The sequence below is a fragment of the Mytilus edulis genome, chromosome 1 (genome assembly GCF_963676685.1).
Source record: "Mytilus edulis chromosome 1, xbMytEdul2.2, whole genome shotgun sequence".
Taxonomy (NCBI): Eukaryota; Metazoa; Mollusca; class Bivalvia; order Mytilida; family Mytilidae; genus Mytilus; species Mytilus edulis.
The window spans coordinates 102736258-102760296 of NC_092344.1; the positions used below are offsets into that span (position 1 = coordinate 102736258).

General features: G+C 32.8%; 2 protein-coding genes across 7 annotated transcripts in view; both read left to right on the plus strand.

Moving 5' to 3' along the window:
* The window catches only part of LOC139516491 (uncharacterized), a 735418-nt gene that overhangs the window by 487367 nt on the left and 224012 nt on the right, over positions 1-24039 (plus strand). The window lies entirely within an intron of this gene.
* Positions 13243-24039, plus strand: part of LOC139498624 (receptor-type tyrosine-protein phosphatase mu-like) — a 51832-nt gene continuing 41035 nt past the window's right edge. For 3 of the 6 annotated variants that reach the window (XM_071287103.1, XM_071287120.1, XM_071287127.1), the window contains exon 1: positions 13395-13656. In XM_071287103.1, the coding sequence (XP_071143204.1) occupies positions 13581-13656 (76 nt within the window). In that variant the 5' untranslated portion in view covers positions 13395-13580. Of the gene's footprint in view, positions 13657-24039 lie in introns of all 6 variants that reach the window. The other 3 variants (XM_071287135.1, XM_071287112.1, XM_071287144.1) reach the window with 3 other exon arrangements.

The following is a 24039-nucleotide window of genomic DNA, read 5'->3' on the forward strand; positions in this document are numbered from 1 at the left end:
TGCCAATAGTGTTTCTAGAAATCTAACTATGTCATTGTTTTAATTCATCTGCACACAACATTACTACCATATAAAACATTGGAATCTATTGTTTCACTCAAACCAGTCCTTGTGCCAGGCCCATGTGAGATAATTTGTATTGAAGTGACCTTTAATACTGTGTCAAAAGTGGGACTGTGCCTTTGAAATTAATGAACAATAAAAATTGTTTCTTTGCTTTTGGCATTGTCAAGTGTCCCTGTGTGGTTAGAGATTTTGTGTCATAAAAATAACAAATTATGGTATGATTACCAAATAGACAACTTTCAACCAGAGATCAAATATCATGAAAACTACATATCATTTCTCTTGCATTTTATAATAAAGAAGTTGGAGTATACTGGTTTATATATCTATCCATCTTTCTGGTTATTCATATCTCTTTTGCAGCCTTTTTTCTCAGCAACTGAAAATAAGAGCTTCTTGATATTTAATACCAAGCTGTATATTGGTAAGCAATTGCATATTCCCTCACTCATTTAATTCTTATTTGCCACATACATGTATGTAATTCAGATTGTAACATAAAAGAAATTTAGTTTTCAGATCAGCCTCTTGATATTAGTTACCAAGCTTCCTACCTCATCCAAGATTCTAACTTATCTACTTGCTGTTTACCCGACACATTTATGTTCTTAACTTTGAATTTGTGGTGCCTTTTCGTGGCTACAATAACAAATATGGCTTCTTGGTTTTGTCTTGTCTGTGACATTTGTCACAGAACGTGAGATTAAGGGTTTTTGGGATACGATTGCTTTCAAGCAATCTGTAGACTTATACCGATGGCTCAGAGCAATTTCCCTCACGTCAATCGTTTTATTCTAAACATTAAGGAACATATCAGATTCTTATGATTGTCTTGCTTTTAGGTGTAATACCACCAAATCATGGTACGTCACATCCGGTTGCATACGAAAGTAGGCCTAAAAAAATATTCCCTTGAATTTGACAGTTGTAGAAAATTAACCCTGCATTTCAATGCACTTAAATTTTTCTGAGTCGTAAATATGTATGTTGGGTGTCTGAAAGCATCATTCTTTTTTTATTTGATGGTCTTATAAAATATTTTGGAACGTTAAGGTTACATAGTTACCAAAGCAGGTAACCAGTAAATAACAGTGTAAAAATTGGGTTGTCTACCCTCGGCGGTGGTTACTTTCTTATATGCAATGAAATGTAGTGTGAAATTTTCACTGTATCACTGGAAAGGATTGAACTTTACACATGCAAAGTATTTCTTTGGTTGAAATAAAGGTAAATACTGTACGATTTTTTTAAAAGTGCCAATTTAACAAAGACTAATAGGGAAAAATCAATGGTGGTATTACACCTTAAAAAGTAAAAACAAACAAAGGGATTGAACTTAATCAACTTTCCTATAATGTTCTTTTCATAATCTTCATGTTTGATAATTCCCTTGACTTCGATGGGTGTTTTTAACAACACGGAAAATCAGAATTAAGCAGTATTTATATTTAGTGTAGTTATAAATTTAGAAACACGTTAGAGGGAATTCCCAGTTTTGATAAAATGCGAGAGTTCTCTGAATACCTATAAATCTATTTCTGTCATATAATGGAACTGAAGTGGAGTTTTTGTTGAGCCTGCAACTTTTGTTGCAGAAAGCTCGACATAGGGATAGTGATCTGGCGGCTGCGGCGGCGGCGGCTACAGCGGCGGCGTTAGCTCACTTCTTAAAAGCTTTATATTTTAGAAGGTGGAAGACCTGGATGTTTCATACTTTGTTTATAGATGCTCCATGTTACAAAGTTTCCGTCAGTCACATGTCCAATGTCCTTGACCTCATTTTCATGGTTCAGTGACCACTTGAAAAAAAAGTTCAAATTTTTTGTAATGTTGAATTCTCTCTTATTATAAGTAATAGGATAACTATATTTGATATGTGCGTACCTTGCAAAGTCCTCGTGTCTGTCAGACAGTTTTCACTTGACCTCGACCTCATTTCATGGATCAGTGAACAAGGTTAAGTTTTGGTGGTCAAGTCCATATCTCAGATACTATAAGCAATAGGGCTAGTATATTCGGTGTATGGAAGGACTGTAAGGTGTACATGTCCAACTGGCAGGTGTCATCTGACCTTGACCTCATTTTCATGGTTCAGTGGTTATAGTTAAATTTTTGTGTTTTGGTCTGTTTTTCTCATACCATATGCAATAGGTCTACTATATTTGTTGTATGGAATGATTGTTAAGTGTACATGTCTAGCGGGCAGATGTCATGTGACCTTGACCTCATTTTCATGGTTCAGTGGTCAAAGTTAAGTTTTTGAGTTTTGGTCTTTTTATCTAATGCTATATGCCATAGGTCAACTATATTTGGTGTATGGAAATATTTTATGATCTTAATGTCAGTCGAGCAGGTTTTATTTAACCGTGACCTCATTTTCACGGTTCATTGCACAGTGTTAAGTTTTTGTGTTTTGGTCTATTTTTCTTAAACTATAAGTAATGTGTCAACTATATATGTTGTACAGAAGCATTGTTAGCTGTACCTGTCTGCCTGGTAGGTTCATCTGACCTGGATCTCTTTTTCAAGGTTTATTGGTCTTTGTTTAGTTATCTTGGTTGATGTTAAGTTTATGTGACAGTTGTAATAAAGCTTAGCTTTATACTTAGGACTATCAACATAATATCAATGATTAATATAGATGGCGAGACATTTCAGCGTGTGCACTCTTGTTCTTATATGTTATTGTTATGAAACTGATATTTGAGATTGTACTTCCATAAAGAAATTGAGAACCATCTAGGTCCTTTAATAAGAATTTAATATATCTTGCCCCAGGGTTTGATTCTGAAATTATGCGCATGCGTATAGTTTTCTTGACTTTAAGGGGTTTTAGATTGAATGGTTGCTCTGGATTCCCCACTCAATTAATTAATTTATAACTCATGGGATCTTTTCTATGTATGTCTGCTATTGAGGGTTATTGTTGTTGCATAATTTTGAATCATATGCATCATTCTGTCTGTAATCGTAGTTCTGCCAATCAAGGCACACCTCCATTCACACAGAGGAAAATGTCAAATTATTTAGATTAAAATAAATATATTCCACATCGTAGAACACCCCTTCAGGCGAAATGGAGTCTTCCATATTATCGTTTCGAGTTGTCTCCCTTCCGGCAGTAACTTCCGTGAATTCTCAATATAAACAAGACGTCGAGTATTAGCTCGTTCTGTCAATAAACATCGTATTATATTAAAAACGAATGCAATTTAAACCGATAAATGTGTACGGAAAGGAGCCATGATGACTGACCCAAAGGAAATTAAATATTTAAAGAGTTAGGAATGGGGTTCCTCCTAGAATTAACGTAGGAAAAAAGGTGATAAGATACGAATTGAAATCTACATCTACATCATACGACGATCCATCAGCACATTGATGACTATACGTCGACGCATCGCTAACAGACACTTAATAAAATCTAATAACCAATGAGTGAAATAAAATACCTTCTCTGACATCTCTCACTCTGAGTCAGTCAGTGACTGCTGTGGAAAGTAAACTTGGTATTGATAGTACAAAAATAAAACACAATAGACCTAATTACATTGTTCATACACTTTTATCCGGGTTTGGCTATTTTGTAACTATTTTACATGTCTGTTTGTCATTTGAATTAGTTTTGAAAATAATATTATCCAGCTACATGCATACATGTGTCAATGAAACAATGGCAATCGTATCCCTCAGAGCAATCTGCTCTTTGATTTGTCATGCCTGTGACTTTTGTCGCAGAAAGCTCGACATAGGGATAGTGATTTGGTGTCGGCTGCGTTAACTAACTTCTTAAAAGCTTTATATTTGAGAAGGTTGGACATGGATGCTTCAGACTTGGATATAGATGCCTTATGTTGAGAAGTTTTCGTCTGTCACATGTCCATTGCCCATGACCTCATTTTCATGGTTCAGTGACTACTTGGAAAAAGAGTTAAGATTTTTTGTAATGTTAATTTCTCTCTTATTATGAGTAATAGGATAACTATATTTGGTATATGCTTGCCTTGCAAGGTCCTCATGCCTGCCAACGATTTTTCACTTGACCTCCACCTCATTTTATTGATCAGTGAACAAGGTTAAAGGGACACTAGCTACGAGTAAAGGGGCACTAGCTACGAGATATATAAAAAATCAAAAGTATGATTTTTTTTTTGTTCAATCATTAATGAAAGTGAAAAAGTGAAATAATAATTTGCTTTTATCAGCTAAAATGGTTCAGTTTTGTCAAATTAAGCTAATAAACATTGATAATGAATTATTCACTTGCAAGTAAATAATTCGACCTCATTAAATCCATATTCATGTGAACTCCAATTTAACCCTGTAGAAAGTGATAGAATAACGCATGCATTGTCTGTGTACGGTATTTAAAAGAAAAGAATGTCAACATTGAAAGTGAAACAAAGGTCAATAATTTGATTAACTGATTCGATCCACACTAAATCATTCTTATAAGGTTTAAAACGACGATAAACATAATTTTTGTCGAGCCTGTGACTTTTGTCGCAGAAAGCTCGACATAGGAAAAATGATCCGGCGGTGGCAGTGTTAGCTAATTTCTTAAAAGCTTTATAATTTAGAAGGTGGAAGACCTGGATGCTTCATACTTTGTATATGGATGCCTCATGTTACAAAGTTTCGGTCAGTCACATCACTCACATGTCCAATGTCCTTGACCTCATTTTCATGGTTCAGTGACTACTTGAAAAAAAGTTAAGATTTTTTGTAATGTTAAATTCTCTCTTATTATAAGTAATAGGATAACTATATTTAGTATGTGCGTACCTTGCTAGGTCCTCATGCCCGTCAGACAGTTTTCACTTGACCTCGACTTCATTTCATGGATCAGTGAACAAGGTTAAGTTTTGGTGGTCAAGTCCATATCTCAGATACTATAAGCAATAGGTCTAGTATATTTGGTGTATGGAAGGACTGTAAGGTGTACATGTCCAACTGGTAGGTGTCATCTGACCTTGACCTCCTTTTCATGGTTCAGTGGTTATAGTAAAGTTTTTGTGTTTTGGTCTGTTTTTCTTATACTGTATGCAATAGGTCTAGTACTATATTTGTTGTATGGAATGATTGTTAGGTGTACATGTCTAGCGGGCAGATGTCATGTGACCTTGACCTCATTTTCATGGTTCAGTGGTCAAAGTTAAGTTTTTGAGTTTTGGTCTTTTTATCTAATGCTATATGCCATAGGTCAACTATATTTGGTGTATGGAAATACTTTATGATCTATATGTCAGTAGCACAGTTTTTTTTTTACCTTGAACCATTTTCAGGGTTAAGTTTTTGTGTTTTGGTCTGGGTTTTTTTAAACTATAAGCAATAGGTCATATATTTGTTGTATGGAAGAATTGTTAGCTGTACATGCCTGCTTGGCATGGTTCATCTGACCTTGACCTCATTTTCATTGTTCATTGGACAATGTTTAGTTTTCTTGGTTAGTGTTAAGTTTATGTGGCAGTTGTAATAGAGCTTAATATTAAGGACTATCGATATAATGTCAATGATAAGTAAACATTTCAGCGTGTGCACTCTTGTTTAATCTATAATACAAAATTTAACAGACCTTTAAAAATCCAATTGCACGAGTTGCTTAATCTATTTATATCTGGGTCAGGATCCCTAATAGACCTTGCGATGAGGAACATGACGTAATTAAAAAACAATATTAGTCCGCCATACAATTGTGGATGCTGTGATTTTAAAAATGGACATAAATGAACAATAAGAACTGTTTTATAGAGCTGATGTGATGAGAAAAGAAATATGTAGATTTGACCTGAAATAAATTATTAGAAAGGACAATTTTTTTATTGAGTTTAATGATCAAAATTTTGGGATTATTTCATGTGGAGAGTGACATTTTTTACCATCTTCCGGGGTCCAGCAATTTGCGAAAAAAGTAATCTCACTTGCCACCCCGAAAATTAACCAGACATGTATAAATGTATCAGCTTCGATATGAGCCATCACACATGTTCAAGTAAACGATATGGACTGAGCAACGGAGGAAAACGTTACCATTACCGCCTATGTAGAATTAATTAAAAATGTTGACCCATCTGTGTTTATGTTTACATCGCTTATATGGTCATAGAAGGTCAACTCGATAGTAAATTAGATGGCGTCTTGGCTAAATTTCACACGAAACGAAGCAACATCTTATTGAGACCATGTCCTGTAAATTGTTTATTTGATATTTTTGATAGTTTGGAAAAATGTTTTACATTGTTATAAATAAAATATGAGACTTTGAGTCAAATCGGTGAACATGAATTTGGCAGCTAGTGCCCCTTTAAATTTAGTTGTCAAGTCCATATCTCAGATACAATAAGCAATAGGTCTAATATATTTAGTGTTTGGAAGGATTGTAAGCTGTACATGACCAACTGGCAGGTGTCTTTAACCTTGACCTCATTTTCATGGTTCAGTGGTTATAGTTAATTTTTATACGACCGCAAAAAAATGTTTGGGATTGTATAATGGTATGTATCGTCGTCTGCATCATCGTTGTCGTCCATAGACACATTTGGTTTCCGGACAATAACTTTAGTTTAAATTAATGGATCTCTATGAAATTTAATAAGATGGTTCAATACCACAAAGGGAAGGTTGTGATAAATTTTGGGGATGATGGTTCCAACCGTTTAGGAATTAGGGGCCCAAACAAGCTTTTTTATACTTCCAGGATATTAACTTGTGTATAAGTATTTTAATTGCTCTGAAATTATACCACAATGTTTAATATCACAAGAAGTAGGTTTGAATTCATTTTGGAGGTCATGGTGCCAACAATTAAGGGCCAAAAAGGGGCCAAAAACAAGCATTTTTGCAGTTTCTGGCCAATAACTTGTGTGTAAGTGTATGGATCACTCTGACATTGTACCACAATGTTCCATATCACAAAAGGAAGGCTGGGATTGAGTTTAGGGGTAATTACCCAATTCATGCAGGAATTAGGGGCCAAAAACAAGCATTTTTCTAGTTTCCAGACATTAACTTGTGTTTAAGAGTATGGATCTCTCCGAAATTGTACTACAAGGTTCCATACTACAAAGGAAAAGCTGTGATTTAGTGTGGGGTAATTGCTGAAAGGGGGGATTAAAAGTTTAGGGGGTTCCAATTTTTTTAATGGGTTCAAATTTGTTTTTCCAACCTTTTTCAAAATTTCAAGAAGAATCTTTAATTGCACAGAATCGCGCAATAGATTTGTAAGATCTATACATTTATTTTGTGTCAGAAACCTTGACTATGTCAAAAATTTTATCACAATCCAAATTCAGACAGTATCGAGCTTGAATATTGTGTCCTACTTTGCCCCAGCTGTTCATGGTTAAACCTCTGCGGTCGTATCAGGCTGCACTCAGCGAAGCAATTTATTTAGTTTTGGTCTTTTTCTTATACAATATACAATAGGTCTACTATATACGATTTATGGAATATTTGTATGGTGTACAAGTCCAACTGGCAGGTGTCATCTGACCTTGACCTCATATTCATGGTTCAGTGTTAAGTTTTTGAGTTTTGGTATTTTTTTCAAATACTTCATGCGATAGGTCAACTATTTTTGGTGCATGCAAATATTTTATGATGTACAGATCAATCTTGCATGTTTTATTTGACCTTGACCTCATTTTCACGGTTCATTGCTTAGAGTTAAGTTCTTTTGTTTTGGTCTGATTTTCTCATATAAGCAATAAAAAGGATTGTAAGGTATATATGTCTGTCTGGCAGGTATCATCTGATCTTGACCTCATTTTAATGGTTCATTGGTCAATGTTGCGCTTTCATGGTTAATTTTGTTTCTTATATACGATATAAGCAATATGTCAATTTATATATGTAATGCATAGATTGATCGTAATGTGTACATGTCTGTCCAGCACGGTTCATCTGACCTTTACCTCATTTTCATGGTTCATAGGTGAATGTTAAGTTTGCTTGGTAAAGACCGTTTCTTAGAGACTATAATCAATAGGTCAACTATGTTTGGTTTATTGAATGATTGGAAGGTGTACATGTATTCCTCATTTTCTTGAATCATGTTAAGTTTATGTGTTACTTGTAGAGCTTTATGTTTACATAAAATCAATGGTTAGTAAAGAAAGCGAGACATTTCAGTGTGTGCACTCTTGTTTTTCACCAAGAAAGATATATCCTTTCCTAATACACGATTTGTGTATCTTCGTTAGCCATTCTTTTTAATGAAAAAAGTAGGACTAATTCTTTCCAATCTGTCTATGTTAAGAATAAGGAATACAAGTGTAAAGGATTGAAAAGTCAAATATTTTACATACCATTGCAAGAGAAAACAAAACTGTGCATGCCCTGTAATAGATATTTTAAGTATTCGCGCGGGTTATTCAGTATGACTTTGTATCACTAGTTTATGTTATTTCTTCATAGACAGAAAAAAAAACATTCATTCCTTAAATAACCGTCCTATCTATGATATCTTAAACTTTTCATAGCAACCATGCTGCAGCATGCACGTGCTTCTTCAGAGCATTGAAAATAAAATAAACTATACTTAATTGGATCGTTACATTTCTGCAACTGAATCAATTAAAAAGGTTAATTAAAATGAAAATTAAATAGGTGCAATGCTATTTTGAATCTTTGAACTTATTACAGCTGTGAGGTGATATTCCGCAGTAATTCTATTTAAACTCTTTGTATGAGAACAGACAAATGCATATGGTAAAATAGAATGAAGGACATACTTGAGCAAATGATGTTAATTCACTACAATAGTACCCATGTGACACTGACATCTCTTATTAGTCTTGATCCAGTAGATACAAAACACTACAAGCCAAATTTCCATGTTATTAAGTGGAACCCCTGGGATATCTTTATGCACTTTGTATGGCAAATCTCCTTTTCATTACTCGTCTCATTACCACAGTCCATTGTGGATGACATGTTGTGCATCTTGGCATTCAAATAAAATTTCCGTGCGCAGAAATATAACCACTTTCTGTTCCATGTTAACAGCAATTAACGTCCGTCATTTATGAATGGGTATATTCGGAACACGGTCAGCTTGGTCGGACACATAATGCGGGGTAATAATTGATTTCTGTTGCTTCATATCAATTCACTTACCTTTTCGATATTATTTAACCAAGATTGCATTTTTTTCCTTTTTACAGTTATTTTTTTTCATTCCTAGAGAATTAAAATTACGGTACTTTCTCATATTTTGTAAATTAACCAAATTTCTAAAGTATTTTATTTACTGGTTAAAAATCCAAATACTAGTTCGTCACCAAGACATACACAATTCAATGCCAACAAATGTGTAAATAAAATGGATGGATGTGTGGATGAATGTTAAACGTGCAAAACTAAATGCTTATTCAGGAAGTTGTTAACAATAATATATATGCATAATTTTAATTACATTTTGTATGCAAGATTAAATTAATATAATCCTGTTATTCTTCATATTATAGATGCAAAACCAGCATGGGTTGATTATCAAAGTAACGTGGTGGAATTTGCAGAAAACTGGCAATGATAAAACGTTAAATTTCAGATCGCGGTAACAAAGAAATATACATGTCACAGTGAAGCCTCTATAGTTCCATTTGAGACTTCTATACTACACGTTATGGTAGTTCAAGTTCTACATAGACTTTAATTTATAGTTTGTATACAGAAGTAACTGGATTATTTTGTGGTAAAAGATCAATCACAGATCATTCTTCTTAAATTGATGCAGTTTCGATGATACGGTTCGGTGTTTGCTTTCTTGTGTAACTGTCGGAGATGACGTATGAAATGTATGGTCTATTGTTCGAAGCTGTTTAAAAGCTTTTTTATTTTCAATTACAAGTCGTCATTTATGAACTTTTCTTGAAGCTCAGCTGAGTCTGTTTTATTTCTTCCTTGTTATAAACCATTAAAAGGGTATTTAGTCCACTTTCAATTTACCTTAAAAGCTTGTGATGATCCATCTTTTAAGTGTTGTAAATTTTTGATAGTTTTTCCGATAGTTGGCTATAAAATTGTCAAAACGTCAGCAATTACTGCTAATAAAGATAGATTAGATATTACTACAACATCCGTAGCTAAAATAGTCTTCCCATTTACAGTTTAAATTGCCGACTGGCCATGTAACAGTATAGCATAATCATATAGAACTTCATACTACTTAATTATCATCTGGCTGATTGCTTTCAGGTTCAAAGTGTTTCAAATGTCTAATGAAGTTGTAATAAAGTTGTATGGACATGATGGAGGTGAAAGGAACAATGCTGCCTTGTTTTGACTTTTAACATCGTATAGAGAGAATATGGTGATGATGGTGGTGGTTTCTGTTTATCATCATGTGGCAAATTAAATGTATATTCAAGAAGAGAACATGTATATGTATACCGGTACTATAAATCTTAACCCTGTGTTGTACTAAAACTACAAAATTGTTTAAGTGCTAGTTCACGAGATAACAGTCAAGAGACATACATAACCAGACACCCTTAGTTATTCTGATTACGAAACGACCAGTATTTGGTCTAACTTCTCTTTGTGCGCGTGCTAAACAGAGAAGCAGAAAAGAATAACTTCATAGTCTTTGGTTTGACGAAGCTGTGGTTCGAATCCGCGACTTCCAACACTTGACACTAACACATTACCACGCAAGAGACAATCAAGGCGGTACAAAAAGGAAATGTTAGTTGAGGAACATTCTCGATCATTACCTTATTTGTAAAACATGTATATGTATTATAAAAAAAAACATGTAAAAAAAACATTGGTCTCCGTGTTCCTCGATTTCTATAGTCACAAATAACTAACAAACCATAAATGAAGCTTGATGTCACGAAGAACAAATAACTCAAAAGTTATAATTACAAAACAAATCTGTATTTTATAATGATTATTGTTCGTGTGATTGACAATTTAGTCCATATTTTCCAATAAAAATTAAATCTCGGCAATGTCATGTCTTTAGGTTTTTACGTCTTAGTATTTACACGATTAATATAGAGTTTCGTGACTTGCTGACAGAATTCGATAAATTATTACGTGATTGCATAGACTGCTTTAAACAGTCTAACCCTATAGTACATAGTAATCATTTCTCTAGTTTATTTACCTCGTATTTGATATACGATATCCCAGTCTGTTTAGTTTTCATTTTTCAATCAATTTGGATCTTAGAATAAATCTGAATTTCCCTATAAGTTGTTTTATTTGGACTACAACCTGGGATTATCCATAGATTAGTGATTTCCCTATAAGTTGTTTTATTTGGACTACAACCTGGGATTATCTATAGATTTGTGATTTCCGTTGGTTCGCATCAGTAGATATGGACATTTTAACACTCTTCTTTTCTCCTGGACACCCTCCGACTTCAGATTGTTTTTAAAAAGTCCCAATATCTGCGGATATGAACATGCTTCTGAAATTATACTAAACTATGTTAACTTGAGTTGATTAAGAAGTTTTTACAACTTCTTTCTGGTGATTATTCATTTGCGGTTTTTGTTGGCAATGTTTCGATTTTTGTCAATACAACATTTCTTGCCTATATCATGTCTTGTAACCAAGAAGTTTTGGACTTGTCTCAGTAACACAGGCATTTTTAATTTGTTTACTTTTAAACTAGAAAGTCCTTTAGTCACTTATAAAAAACAAGAACATTAAAGAATCTATAATTATAGATCATTCAATTTATGGTATATTGATCAAGATCTTTCCGTTATAAATCCACACTTTAATTTTGTGATTTGGGTCCAATATATTTACATTGGAGTTCGTTATTTTTGTTTAATTTCAACGAAATTTGTTTCTCGCGTGTAATTCGTTTTACGTTTTATTTTTCTAGTCCTTATTTGATATATTCATCTTCATGTAAAATAATAATAAACATAATTGATGGTGGTATATTTAAGACTAGAAATTTTCTTTTCCAAGGAAGATTTAAATGCTGAAATAATTGGCTAAAGGGAATCTTTAGGTTGAAGTCCGTCGATCACGGATTAATAAAGCTTGATTTCAATATTTGAAATTTTCAAAATAATGGATAAATGTGTTATCTTTATTATGTGTCTGTGTATTAAATCACGTCAGAAAAAAAACACCCAGATACTCATATTTAGAGCAAAGGCAGTTCGTGTTTCTTCTTTCCTGATTTATCTTACGAAATTACAATGATGTGTTCAAATTTCCTGTTGGTATTAAGAAGGCTGAGTAACGTTTTGTAAATAAAGGATAATCATGACCGTACTACAATTAATTTTGATTGATAAGAAATGACAGAATAACAGTGAGAGATAACAGATGGTCTAACCGAGCCTCATGCATGTGAAAGTCATTACATTGATTACATGATTAGATAATAACAATGCAAAATATCATCAGAGCATCAGATTTCTAGTTCATACATAAATTTGCATTCATTGTTCACACTTGTACTATTGATCTGGACGTGCATATACAAAAAAAAATGCGCCTTGTCCTGTCATTGAATACCTTTACAACAGAGAACACCGGTTAGAGATGTAAAACATCCAATATCAATTAAACAAAACCAAAATTGTAAAAAAAACTTCATTCGAGTACAGCCGTTCTAAAAAAATGTCAAAACAGATATATCAATATTCAATTAAACAATTCTTCGTTTATTATTCAAAATTATGTGGTTAAATTTTTTAAACGAACACATAATTACACAAGCAAACCTTGTTAATCGTGTTGAATCTCGCAAAAGCCTGTTGTACTAATTAACCATTTAATAATTTTCTTTTTAAAATGTCAATCTGTATATGATCATATTATATCTCTGTAAAGTTTGCAATTCAATGCAAATAATGAATTTATCTAAGTGCTCAATGTACATCCATTGCAACAATATACAACAAATTGACCAATAAATCAACAGATACATCAACATGTACTTGTTATCAGTGCGGTAAATAAGGTTTCACCCTGTCCCGAGGTGTACGTTGTTTTAAACTAATGTCCAATCATTTCTTTATTACAAAGGTTACCCCCTACACTTGATTAATAAACAAACAAAGGAACGTGCCATGTTGTTCTTTGTGGAATGTCTTAACATCTTATATAAGTGTTGATAACAGTGGTATTGATGATAGGCCTGTATAGTAACACTACACCATACAGATAATTATAACCTCCATTGCTCCATTGTTATTAAAACTTCACTATCCACTCAGTTTCACCGTGCATCATTTTCTGCATTAATGGTTTAATTACTGAAGCAAGGTGTTCTGTATTTTCTATGAATACCTGTTAAAAAAGTTAAATGCATTTGTCAGATCTCATTCCGATATTCCCCATATGGCAGCAACAAATGGCTGCTGATGAGAGCTGACGCATGCGCTATATGTATCTGATCTTCATCAATGTAAATGTTGGCAGATGAAGTGCTCTATTTTTAAAGTGGGACAAACAAAGTTTCTTATAAACATTATAATTAGTATTTATAAACAATGTTAATTATGGGAGATAATACGTAATGATTTTACAAAATGAGGAATTTATTACACTTTTCTAGTGGATTAATACTTTTCTATGTGTTTTCTGTGGATTATTTAGCCAGCGGGGGTAAGTACACAAGTTTTGGCAACATTTCTTAGTCGATAAAAAGTATCATGGGAGTGTTTGTTGCATGTCTTTGTTCTTCAAGTAAATTTACACAGGAAAGCACAACTTTACATTCGTGATCTTATACCTATTACCATACAATTGTCAAATTATAAACTCCATATCAAAGAACTAAGTTGAACTGTGTCGATATTTGATCATTTTATACCATTTAATTTTCATTAGTTTTGTCATTTCCAGCAGTTGCATGACCTTACATCTCAATATTAAAGTTTCATACTAAGGTTAAACTCGTTCATCTGACGTTAGTGTGTTTTAGCTTTTTTTCTGTAATACATGATCTTTCTGGGTTAATTAAGATATAAGAAATGTGTAAAAGTTCTTTATTGGTCGTGTAATATGTTACAAATAAAAGTTATAAACGATAGAGTTTTTCATTATTATTATGATGGGCGTATCTCATGCACCGTGGAATAGTTTTATTTGCATAAATATACTTTTGTATATATATCATATTACTTTATTAATTTACGTTGTACTTTTTTGTGAAAAGTAAAATTAATTGTTATCATTCGCGGCCTTTGGCTGCTTATAACATTTACAATTCATTATGGTATAAATGTACATGTGTTCTACGCACCAGTGACTATACTATTACCACGATTATCCTTATAATAGATAAATAATATCTTCAGTTACATTTCATATCATTTTATGTCCATTTCAGATTCAATCATCATTTTATCAGGTAGTTTTATGAGGGTCATCACCCTATTCATAAAACCGATTGAATGAAAAATAGTAAACCTGAACTTTATACATATTTAAGGTGTCTGTTCAATCTCGGAAGTGTTGTACTTTTCTTTACTCCGATGACTTGAAGAACTGTATTTACTTAGTTAGCACACCCTTACATTGTATGCAGCTTTTAACCAAAACTAAAAATGATATTTTGTGGATTGGGATATTTCTCTGTGGACTGAAGTAATCTTGAATATAGTATTTTTATAACAAGTGCAATCTAATGTTTATGTGAATATATTAAGTAAAGATTCTTCTTCCTAGCAAATATTTGAATAATATTCGTGACACAGTATAACGACAACTTTACCGAAATCCAAGGCAAATTTAAAAATTTGAAGTTTCGAATTCAAAAACACGCTAAGACAACACTTGGTTAAAAAAAAAATTACAATCAATTATGTCTATATAATATTAATTCACTTGAACGAACCATGTCAGATTCTATAAGTATCAATATTATGCACACGTTGACATATCTACTTATTGACAAGAAGACTTCAACCTTCGGCCAAGATGTCTGACTTCTTGTCCCCAGACAAGCAGAAACCTGATATTTCTACACTAATGGTCACCCAATCCAATTAGTTAACAAGATTATAATTTTCCAATAATTACACATAGGATGCAGGAAATTGTTTCCCTCTGTCCGTTTATTGTTTGATCATAAAGAAAGACGACAGTGTATTCTTTGAAGTCTGATTCCCTGTGTCAGGCGGGGTCTCCAGGGAGGGCAAGGACGAACGATTGCAATTTATTTATGGATAATAGAGTACTTTATCCCGGGCATACAAACAATGCCGTATTTGGCAAAACCTTTTCAACTTTTGATCTTCAGTGCTGTACAACTTTGTACTTTTTTCACTTTCGATCTTTTATATCTGGGCGTCACTATTGAGTCTTGTGTGGACAAGACGCGTTTTTGGCGTATTGAATTTTAAACTTGATGCTTTTGTTGTCTATTAATCATGCTTTTCTTTGTCTAATATGGTCTCCTTTTTGTTTGTATTGTAGTCCTGTAATATTATGTTGTCATTTCAATGTTATATTTAACTTTGCCATTAAAGTGCGAGGTTTGGCATGCCATAAAACCAGGTTCAACCCACCACTTTTATTCCCCTTTAAAAGTGTCCTGTACCAAGTCAGGAAGATGGCCATTGTTATAATATTGTTCGTTTCTGTGTGTGTTGCATTTTAACGTTGAGTCGTTTGTGTTTTCTTTTATTTTTTAGATAAGACGTGGCACGGTACTTATCTATCCCAAATTCTTGTATTTGGTTTTGATGTTATATTTGTTATTCTCGTGGTGTTTTGTCTGTTGCTTGGTCCGTTTCTGTGTGTGTTGCGTTTCGGTGTTGTGTCGTTGTTCTCCTCTTATATTTAATGCGTTTCCCTCGGTTTTAGTTTGTTACCCCGATTTTGTTTTTTGTCCATGGATTTATGAGTTTTGAACAGCGGTATACTACTGTTGCCTTTATTTATGACAGTTATTGATCCATGTCATCCTTATGTTTTAGTCATTCAGATGATTGTTATATAGATAAAGTATAAAAACGAAAATTTGATATAACTGAATTATGATCAAACAAAATATCAGTTAATTCTCTCGAGGCAAAAGGCAGGTAAACACAGATTTATGTATCCAATATGAAACGAGTAAACAAAAATTAGTGAAAATGGTAATTTAGAAATATCGGAAAATACTTTTTATAGAGCATTGCTAATTTGTTGTCATTCATTTGTCTAGTCGACGAAAACTCTCAGAAACGTTAATTTTAATGTGCATTTGATAATTTATAGCATTCATCGAACTGTGTGATTTGCATTTTAAAAGTTAATTGCATATTTATAATCTGAAAATCTGAATTATAATTTATTTCTGCGCCGATAAACATTCAAGTTGTAAATGATCTACTAGTATGCGATGTAAGATGGCATCACTTTTCTGACTATCCCGTTTTGATGTGCAATCCGAAATAATTGTTATACTATTAACCAATGAATAATGACAAAAAGAGAGTCAGTGGGATCTAAATAAAAAGAGAGTCAGTGGGATCTAAATTAAAGAGAGTCAGTGGGATCTAAATAAAAAGAGAGTCAGTGGGATCTAAATTAAAGAGAGTCAGTGGGATCTAAATAAAAAGAGTCAGTGGGATCTAAATAAAAAGAGAGTCAGTGGGATCTAAATAAAAAGAGAGTCAGTGGGATCTAAATTAAAGAGAGTCAGTGGGATCTAAATAAAAAGAGAGTCAATGGGATCTAAATTAAAGAAAGTCAGTGGGATCTAAATAAAAAGAGAGTCAGTGGGATCTAAATAAAAAGAGAGTCACTGGGATCTAAATTAATGATACACACTGTTATGCTTTCTCTGCCAATTTCTCAATTTGTCCCGTTATAAGAAAATCCGGGAGCCAAAAGTAAGAAAAAAGACAATCTTGCGTGCTCGGAAACCCGAACATCCGATAGAAATACTTTCAACAAATATTTGCTAAACACTAGATTGAACAAATATTGGTTGATATGCGGTTTCGTGAAACCCACTACGGGAAAAAAGATTTGTTTGTATAAGGAATCGCTAAATGAACATTCTTGCAAACAGTTCTTGAAATACGGTCATATCTAGAATTATCTGTTATAAAAAAGAAGATGTGGTATGATTGCCAATGAGACAACTATCCACAAAAGACCAAAACGACACAGACATTAACAACTATAGGTCACCGTACGGCCTTCAACAATGAGCAAAGCCCATACCGCATAGTCAGCTATAATAGGCCCCGATAAGACAATGTAAAACAATTCAAACGAGAAAACTAACGGCCTTATTTATGTAAAAAAATGAACGAAAAACAAATATGTAACACATAAACAAACGACAACCACTGAATTACAGGCTCCTGACTTGGGACAGGCACATACATAAACAATGTGGCGGGGTTAAACATGTTAGCGGGATCCCAACCCTCCCCCTAACCTGGGACAGTGGTATAATTAGTTTTCGACGATTTTTTTTTTGTGTGCACCATCGACTTTGTTTAAAGGATGTGGCAGCTCTCACAAAGTACTATTTTTGGTCTCAGTATGGTGTAAAACACTACACGGTTAAAACTCTTTTACCTTCCTGAATTCTGTATTTATAGTAACGGGGTCTATTTTGAATTATCAGCTGGAACATCCTATTATTTTGAAATAATAATTATTACGAAGTATTGCAAAAATTAGCTCGGTTATGTATGGGACATTAAGAAACATGCTATTAAAGGATTTTCTTAATACCATGCTTTGCTTCACTAATTAGTAAGACAGTGAATTCTTAATTCAATAATTTTTGATCATTCCATACAGTTAGTTTGTCCTGCAACAATTGTGTTCATTGGAGTTTAGACGTTGACAAGACAATGAATAAATGTCAAACTAAATATTGTCGATTTATTGATGACAATGTCATTACCGTTTAGAGGTGTTGGTGGTTGTCGTTAAATTCAATTCAGAAGTGAACTTGTTAGTAGACCGCTATCGAGCAGAGCTAGCGGTGATTTGTCATCCCCTAATTATCCTGTAGAGTAAAAAGCATTCCTGTCATTGCGAACTATAGCTTATTTACTGCAATATCCACCAGTTGATTGTGTTTTCACGACTGCGACGTGACTTCTTGATTTCTGAGAACATTTTGCAATTACATTGTAATAGAACATCGGGTTGTTGTTAATGAGTCAGTACACTAAGTGTTTTTGTTTCCACTGTTAAATGACCACTTTTATACGATAAAATTCGACGATATGTTAATGAATTATTAAACAAATAAACGAACGAACAAAAACAAACAAACAAATGAATAAATGTCGAACCCAAGAAGATCGAGTAAGATAGTAAGTGAAATTTACTTATCAGATTTGATCGACCATCTTTCCTTCCGGCTCAAGATGTGGCCCCATACGGTGACTTATGATGAAGCCAACACGAGTGAGGGACCAATGGGCGGTTTGCTACTGTGAAGAATTTAATATATCAATGAGTATCATCACAAAGCGCACTTATTTATGAAGATTCAATATTTTATTAAAGTCTCACTAATTGCAATACATAAATATACAGTACATACAGAGTATATACACAATATATGAAATTCAAAACTGAATATTTTGGAATTGCCAGGAATTTTGCTTAGATGATTTGAAGACACAGTTTTATCTTATTTTACTGTTTTTAACACTAAGACTTCTGAGTCAAACAGCTGCGGAACCCCGTTCATTTGGCATTGTTCTACAAGTTCTGCTGTCGCTAAAAATCTGTTTCTATTTTGAAATTAACGTGAACTCTAAAACTTGTACTGACAGGGGTACAAACATCTTGATTTTAATGATACGATAAATGAACGTTGATTGCATGCATGCATTCCAGTAGATTACATTAATGATTATTGTCTGATTACAGTTGCATCGACTCCAATTTGATGTTTTTTTCTTTCTTGAAAACATGTGGATCTATCTATTTTTGACTCATAACTCTGCTTTTGGTTCTGAATTTCATTTATTTGATATATGTATCCTTGTAAATACATTAACTGTATACGATTGTATTCCTGTCAAGAAAAAACCTGATGAAAATATACGAGTAGATCTGGAGAAAAATCAATAGGGAAACTTTTTTTTAATCTGGCACCCGATTTTTGTTTTAAACATGGTCAATATTCGATGGATCTTCAACACACAATACGTGTAAAGCTCATTATTAATGATAGATCAAATCAAAATATTTTGTTTCTTGTAAGGGTTATAGGCAATAAACATAAACGAATGATAAATTGTTGCCACGCTTAGTTTACATTGATTATAAACAAGGACGAACATCTTTCTCGACCGACTATATTCATTTGTTTACATTTTAACCATACTGCAACTTGTATTTAGACTGTATAGAACTGAGTTGGTTGCTTGCATTGAAACATTCAGTGGCTAAATTTTAAACAAGTAAGTTTTTTTTTGCAATTTTGGTTGAACGGTCGGAAATGTGATAGCCACTGACAAAACGGACTATGATGTATAATGCCAGACATACTGCTTCTCATAAAATCATGCATATTTGGATCCATCAAATAGCTGTTACTTAGTGGAAATTACACACTGTATAAATGAGGGATATGTTTTAAAACTACAGTATTGTGTATCCCTCACAGCTAAATTTGCTACCGCATTAGCATAAGTTAAACTGCCGGACGACGTAAAGTTTCGACAACTTGCAAGTCTTAAACTGCAATTTAACAGCTCATAAATGGAATAATTAAATTACACTAAATAATTCTTTACAACTAAGATTAACTTAAAACGAAGCAGTAAATTTATAAACCTTATATAGACTTATATTTTTGTTCCCTGGAACCGAGTATTAAATATTGATGGATCATTTCATATCAATAATTAAAGAATATTTGCGTAATCCATTAATTCGACTCTTAAGAGAGAAAATGTGGCTAATGTTTCTAATCAATACACAAGAGAATTTAAAGTGTATTGATTTATAATTTATATCATTTGATACCTGTCCAGGTAAATGTTAGTTACAAGCTTTGATGATTGCTGCCACAGATATTGTTTATATAATAACGTTATAACAATTATTTTTAGTCCTTTATTTGCAAACAATTGCGAAAACACAATAAATTTGAATCGATCGAAGTTTGATATTAACTTCAAAGAATATTGGAAGCATCAGGCGTCCAATCTAGTGATGTACAAGACATTTCAGTTTGTATAACAAAAGCTAGGGAAGTGACGGTGACAAATGATAAGACTTGCGTAGGAACAAGTTGAATCTTTTTCATGTCAACCATTACGGCATTCAGTTAAAGAACTTAATATTCAGTTTTTTTTTTCACCACTTAACAAAGCAAAGCAGATAAATAAAAGTATACGAATTTGTCACATGTCCATTTCATGACACTTTATAATAATATTTTCTTAATTTGAATATTGACATTTTAGCAGCTTATATCAAGCAAGGAAGAATATAACGTTTAGACAGCATTGGTCCCAGAATAAAAATCCGGTTATTTAAGTGCGCGAATATAACCCAAGTGGACACTTTGTTACATACCAATGTGTTAAGCACTTTTGAACATACTAGTATTTGATAGCAAGCCAAGAACTGACCGAATTTCGTTACATAGTTGTATATTTGTATACTAATACTAGTAATTTATTCATTTTGATGGCAGATGAACATGAAATTAATCAAACAAGTGCGTTTTGTTATTTTGGGAATTTTTTGTTGACGATATATTTTTTTAAAGAGCTTGCCATATTGGTTAGATATCTGTATCTCTGAATGAAAAACCGCGTCAGACAGTTGGACCAAGATCTCGACGACCTCAATCGCATACCATTTATGATCATTTCTTGTGATTGAACATAACAGTCACTTGAATGATAGAGAGGAAATCGCATTTATATAGCAATCAGAAATGTTTTTTTCTCAAGAGTTATTCATCTGTCAGTTTTTGTATGTTGATCGTGATAATTGAATGTTCAAAAGAGTGTATGCTATTAGTGGTGTTGGCTATTTATACAGGTTATCAAATAGTCAATGCTCAATTTTGATGCATTTTAATTTTATAAATTAGTTTTACAGTGATTGCTAATTGTCTTACAGTTATTGCACATAGGTGCGCTTTTACAAAAAAACAATATAGAAAGAATGTTTAATTTGCTTTGCTTCTTTGCCCATGCCCATTATATTTTGCGGTATAAATAGCCAACAACACTAATAGCATACACTCTTTTGAACAGAAATATAGACTTACATATCATATATTTAAATAATATCACAGGAAATATATAATTGAAAAGATCAAAAGTTTTTTTTTGTACTTGATCCATTATGCATGGTAAACGTTTGCACAAGTCGATCCCATAGAACATGTATCATACAAGTCAAAGGTTTTTACATCTATTTATTTTATGTATATACATGTAAGTATTGAAACTTTTTCAATGATTACTCCAAACATTTACATTATTTATAGTAAACTGCAATAAAGATTTGTCTTTACATATAGCCATTACTAAATTCTGGGAGGTTGCCATCGCCAGGCTCTCACTAACTACCAGAAAATGTCAATTTATCTACAATTCAATGATATTACCAGAATGTTCTAATTTGCAAACAGAAAATATTATCTCAATCTCAAATTGTTATATGATATCCGTCGCTGTAGCAACGAGAAAAGTTGCACAGATTACATAACTGGAATTGTTATTAAACATTAAAAAATATTTCAGTGGTTGTATGAAGAACTGTGTATATGTTGTATAGATAAATGCTTATAATTCTTGTCTATTACATTTTGACTAAAAAATAATGTAATCTGTGGGTTATTAAGCAAATTTGAGCAAACAAAAGTTTGCGTCTAAATCTTTCCTTGATGTACTTATTTTCTGTATGAATGCCACTTTTAATGTAAAGTGAAGTCACTCAATACCTTTAACGACCTTAGATAACCCCAAACGGATATTTTAAGATTTGAAACAACATAACCTTATTGCTAAAAACAAGATAGCGGAAAGCAATTCCAAAAAACAGTCAATTCAGAGTGCAATAACTGAAAAGTGTTTCTGATTAAATGATAGAACTGGGCTATAAAATGTAATAACATTATATGGCGGAAGCAATCTCATTTTTTGCCAACAAAACGCCACTTCTGAAATTAACATGCAAATCAAGTGCAAATCAAAAACCAATATCACATAGAAATCAAGAAACTACCAAGAACTCGAGATGACCTCATTGCATGTATATTGCATATGAATCAAGTGGTTCAAGATATGTTTCAACACATCATTTTCTTTCACTCATATTTTCCAATAAAAATATGATGAAGTAGTATGATTGCGAATGAAACATCTATCCAACAGGGACAACATGACTTGGAAGTTAATAACTGTGGTTCACTGTACGGTCATCAACAATGAGCAAAGCCCATATCGTATATTGTAATACCATCCAGTACACATCCAATAGTTAAAGTCCGAGAAAAGCATGACAGTATTCAAATCCAAAATAAGTTTGCAGAACTCTTTATCCAATTCATATTTAGTTATTTTCTTACTTATCAAAAACAAAATAAATGTTAGTAATAATAAAGACATATATAAATTCAAAGATTTTACTACATTGTTAAACTATGACCTTTTAGAATAAGTTTATACAAAAGATCAATAAGTTTACATAGATCGTTCCTAATTAAACACCATCACCGTAAAATACTTTATGGTACCCTGTTTGTAATAAGATTTCTAAAGGAACAGCCCAATTCCAAAACAGCCTGGACAATTGTGTACATATATATCTTAAAGAATTTTGGAAAGCTTTTAGAAATATATGTGAGAACGAAATCCCTTGCTTTATAGATACTGGAAATGTGTGCCCCTTGAGAACGGTCCAAACCGCCACAAACAGGGAAAATAAACATAAGAATAAAAAAATCGACTTTTTTGTCGTAATGTCCACAGTGAACATAAAAAAACCAAATATAGAAAATGACAAATATTAATGTGTTGTATAATCCATTGTAAAAATTTCCGCAGTATATTTAGATAATTCTTGATTATATTGTAAAAAATATCATTATAGCAACGTCAGGGATTGTTATATTTTCCCATTTTATGGAATTTAGTTTGGTAATGAACTGTTATACATAACAATAGAGGAAGTATTCTGTTTTTAAAGAGTTGCTTTTGGTACCCACAGGATTGCGTACAACCTGTCGATAAACTTAATTGCCGAAACGTACATAAGCTTTAATCGTCTCATAGTTTCAGTAAATAGTTATCAAAGGTACCAGGATTATAATTTAGTACGCCAGACGCGCGTTTTCAGTAGGATATAGCACATTTTCGTTTGAATTGATCTGTTAATGATTTTGGTTTTCCTCATGCCCTTTATATTTTAAGTCAGTTATTTCCAGAATTTATTAACTAAGGAAGCAAACAGCTAATATATTTAGAATGTTCACCCTTTACGGTCCTCAAAACATCGAAAAGATGTCACGTCAATATTACATTAGAAGTTGGACGACAAGATTTGATGCAATCGACTGACTTCCTAACAGCGACAACAGTTTTATAGAGGACTAATTATTTAGTCGTCCATGTACTTGTACAGTAAAACATCAATATAATGATCACATGTTTCATTACAGTTTTATAGAAACTGATCTTTAACTCGTTCATAGCTAATGCTTTGTAATGACCGTACAACTGATTTATAACTTAAAATGTTTTACTTAAAATATAGAAGGCTGGAAATAAATACCATTTCAATCCAGCGATGGGCTAAAAGCATACCATGTTGTGTTTTGAAGTATGAAGCCAATTTTCTGATAGAAATCAAAAGATGACGGACTGATCGACAATTTGAAGACCATTTCGTTGCATGCTGATTGACATGCATTAGATTTTTGTATTAGACAATATAGATTCATGCACAGTTCTGCGGGAATATATCCTGTAATAACAGAAACATAAGTTTGAGCTTTTTTCAAACAGTTTTGGGAACTATATTACATTTAATCGTTGTTTCTTGAAT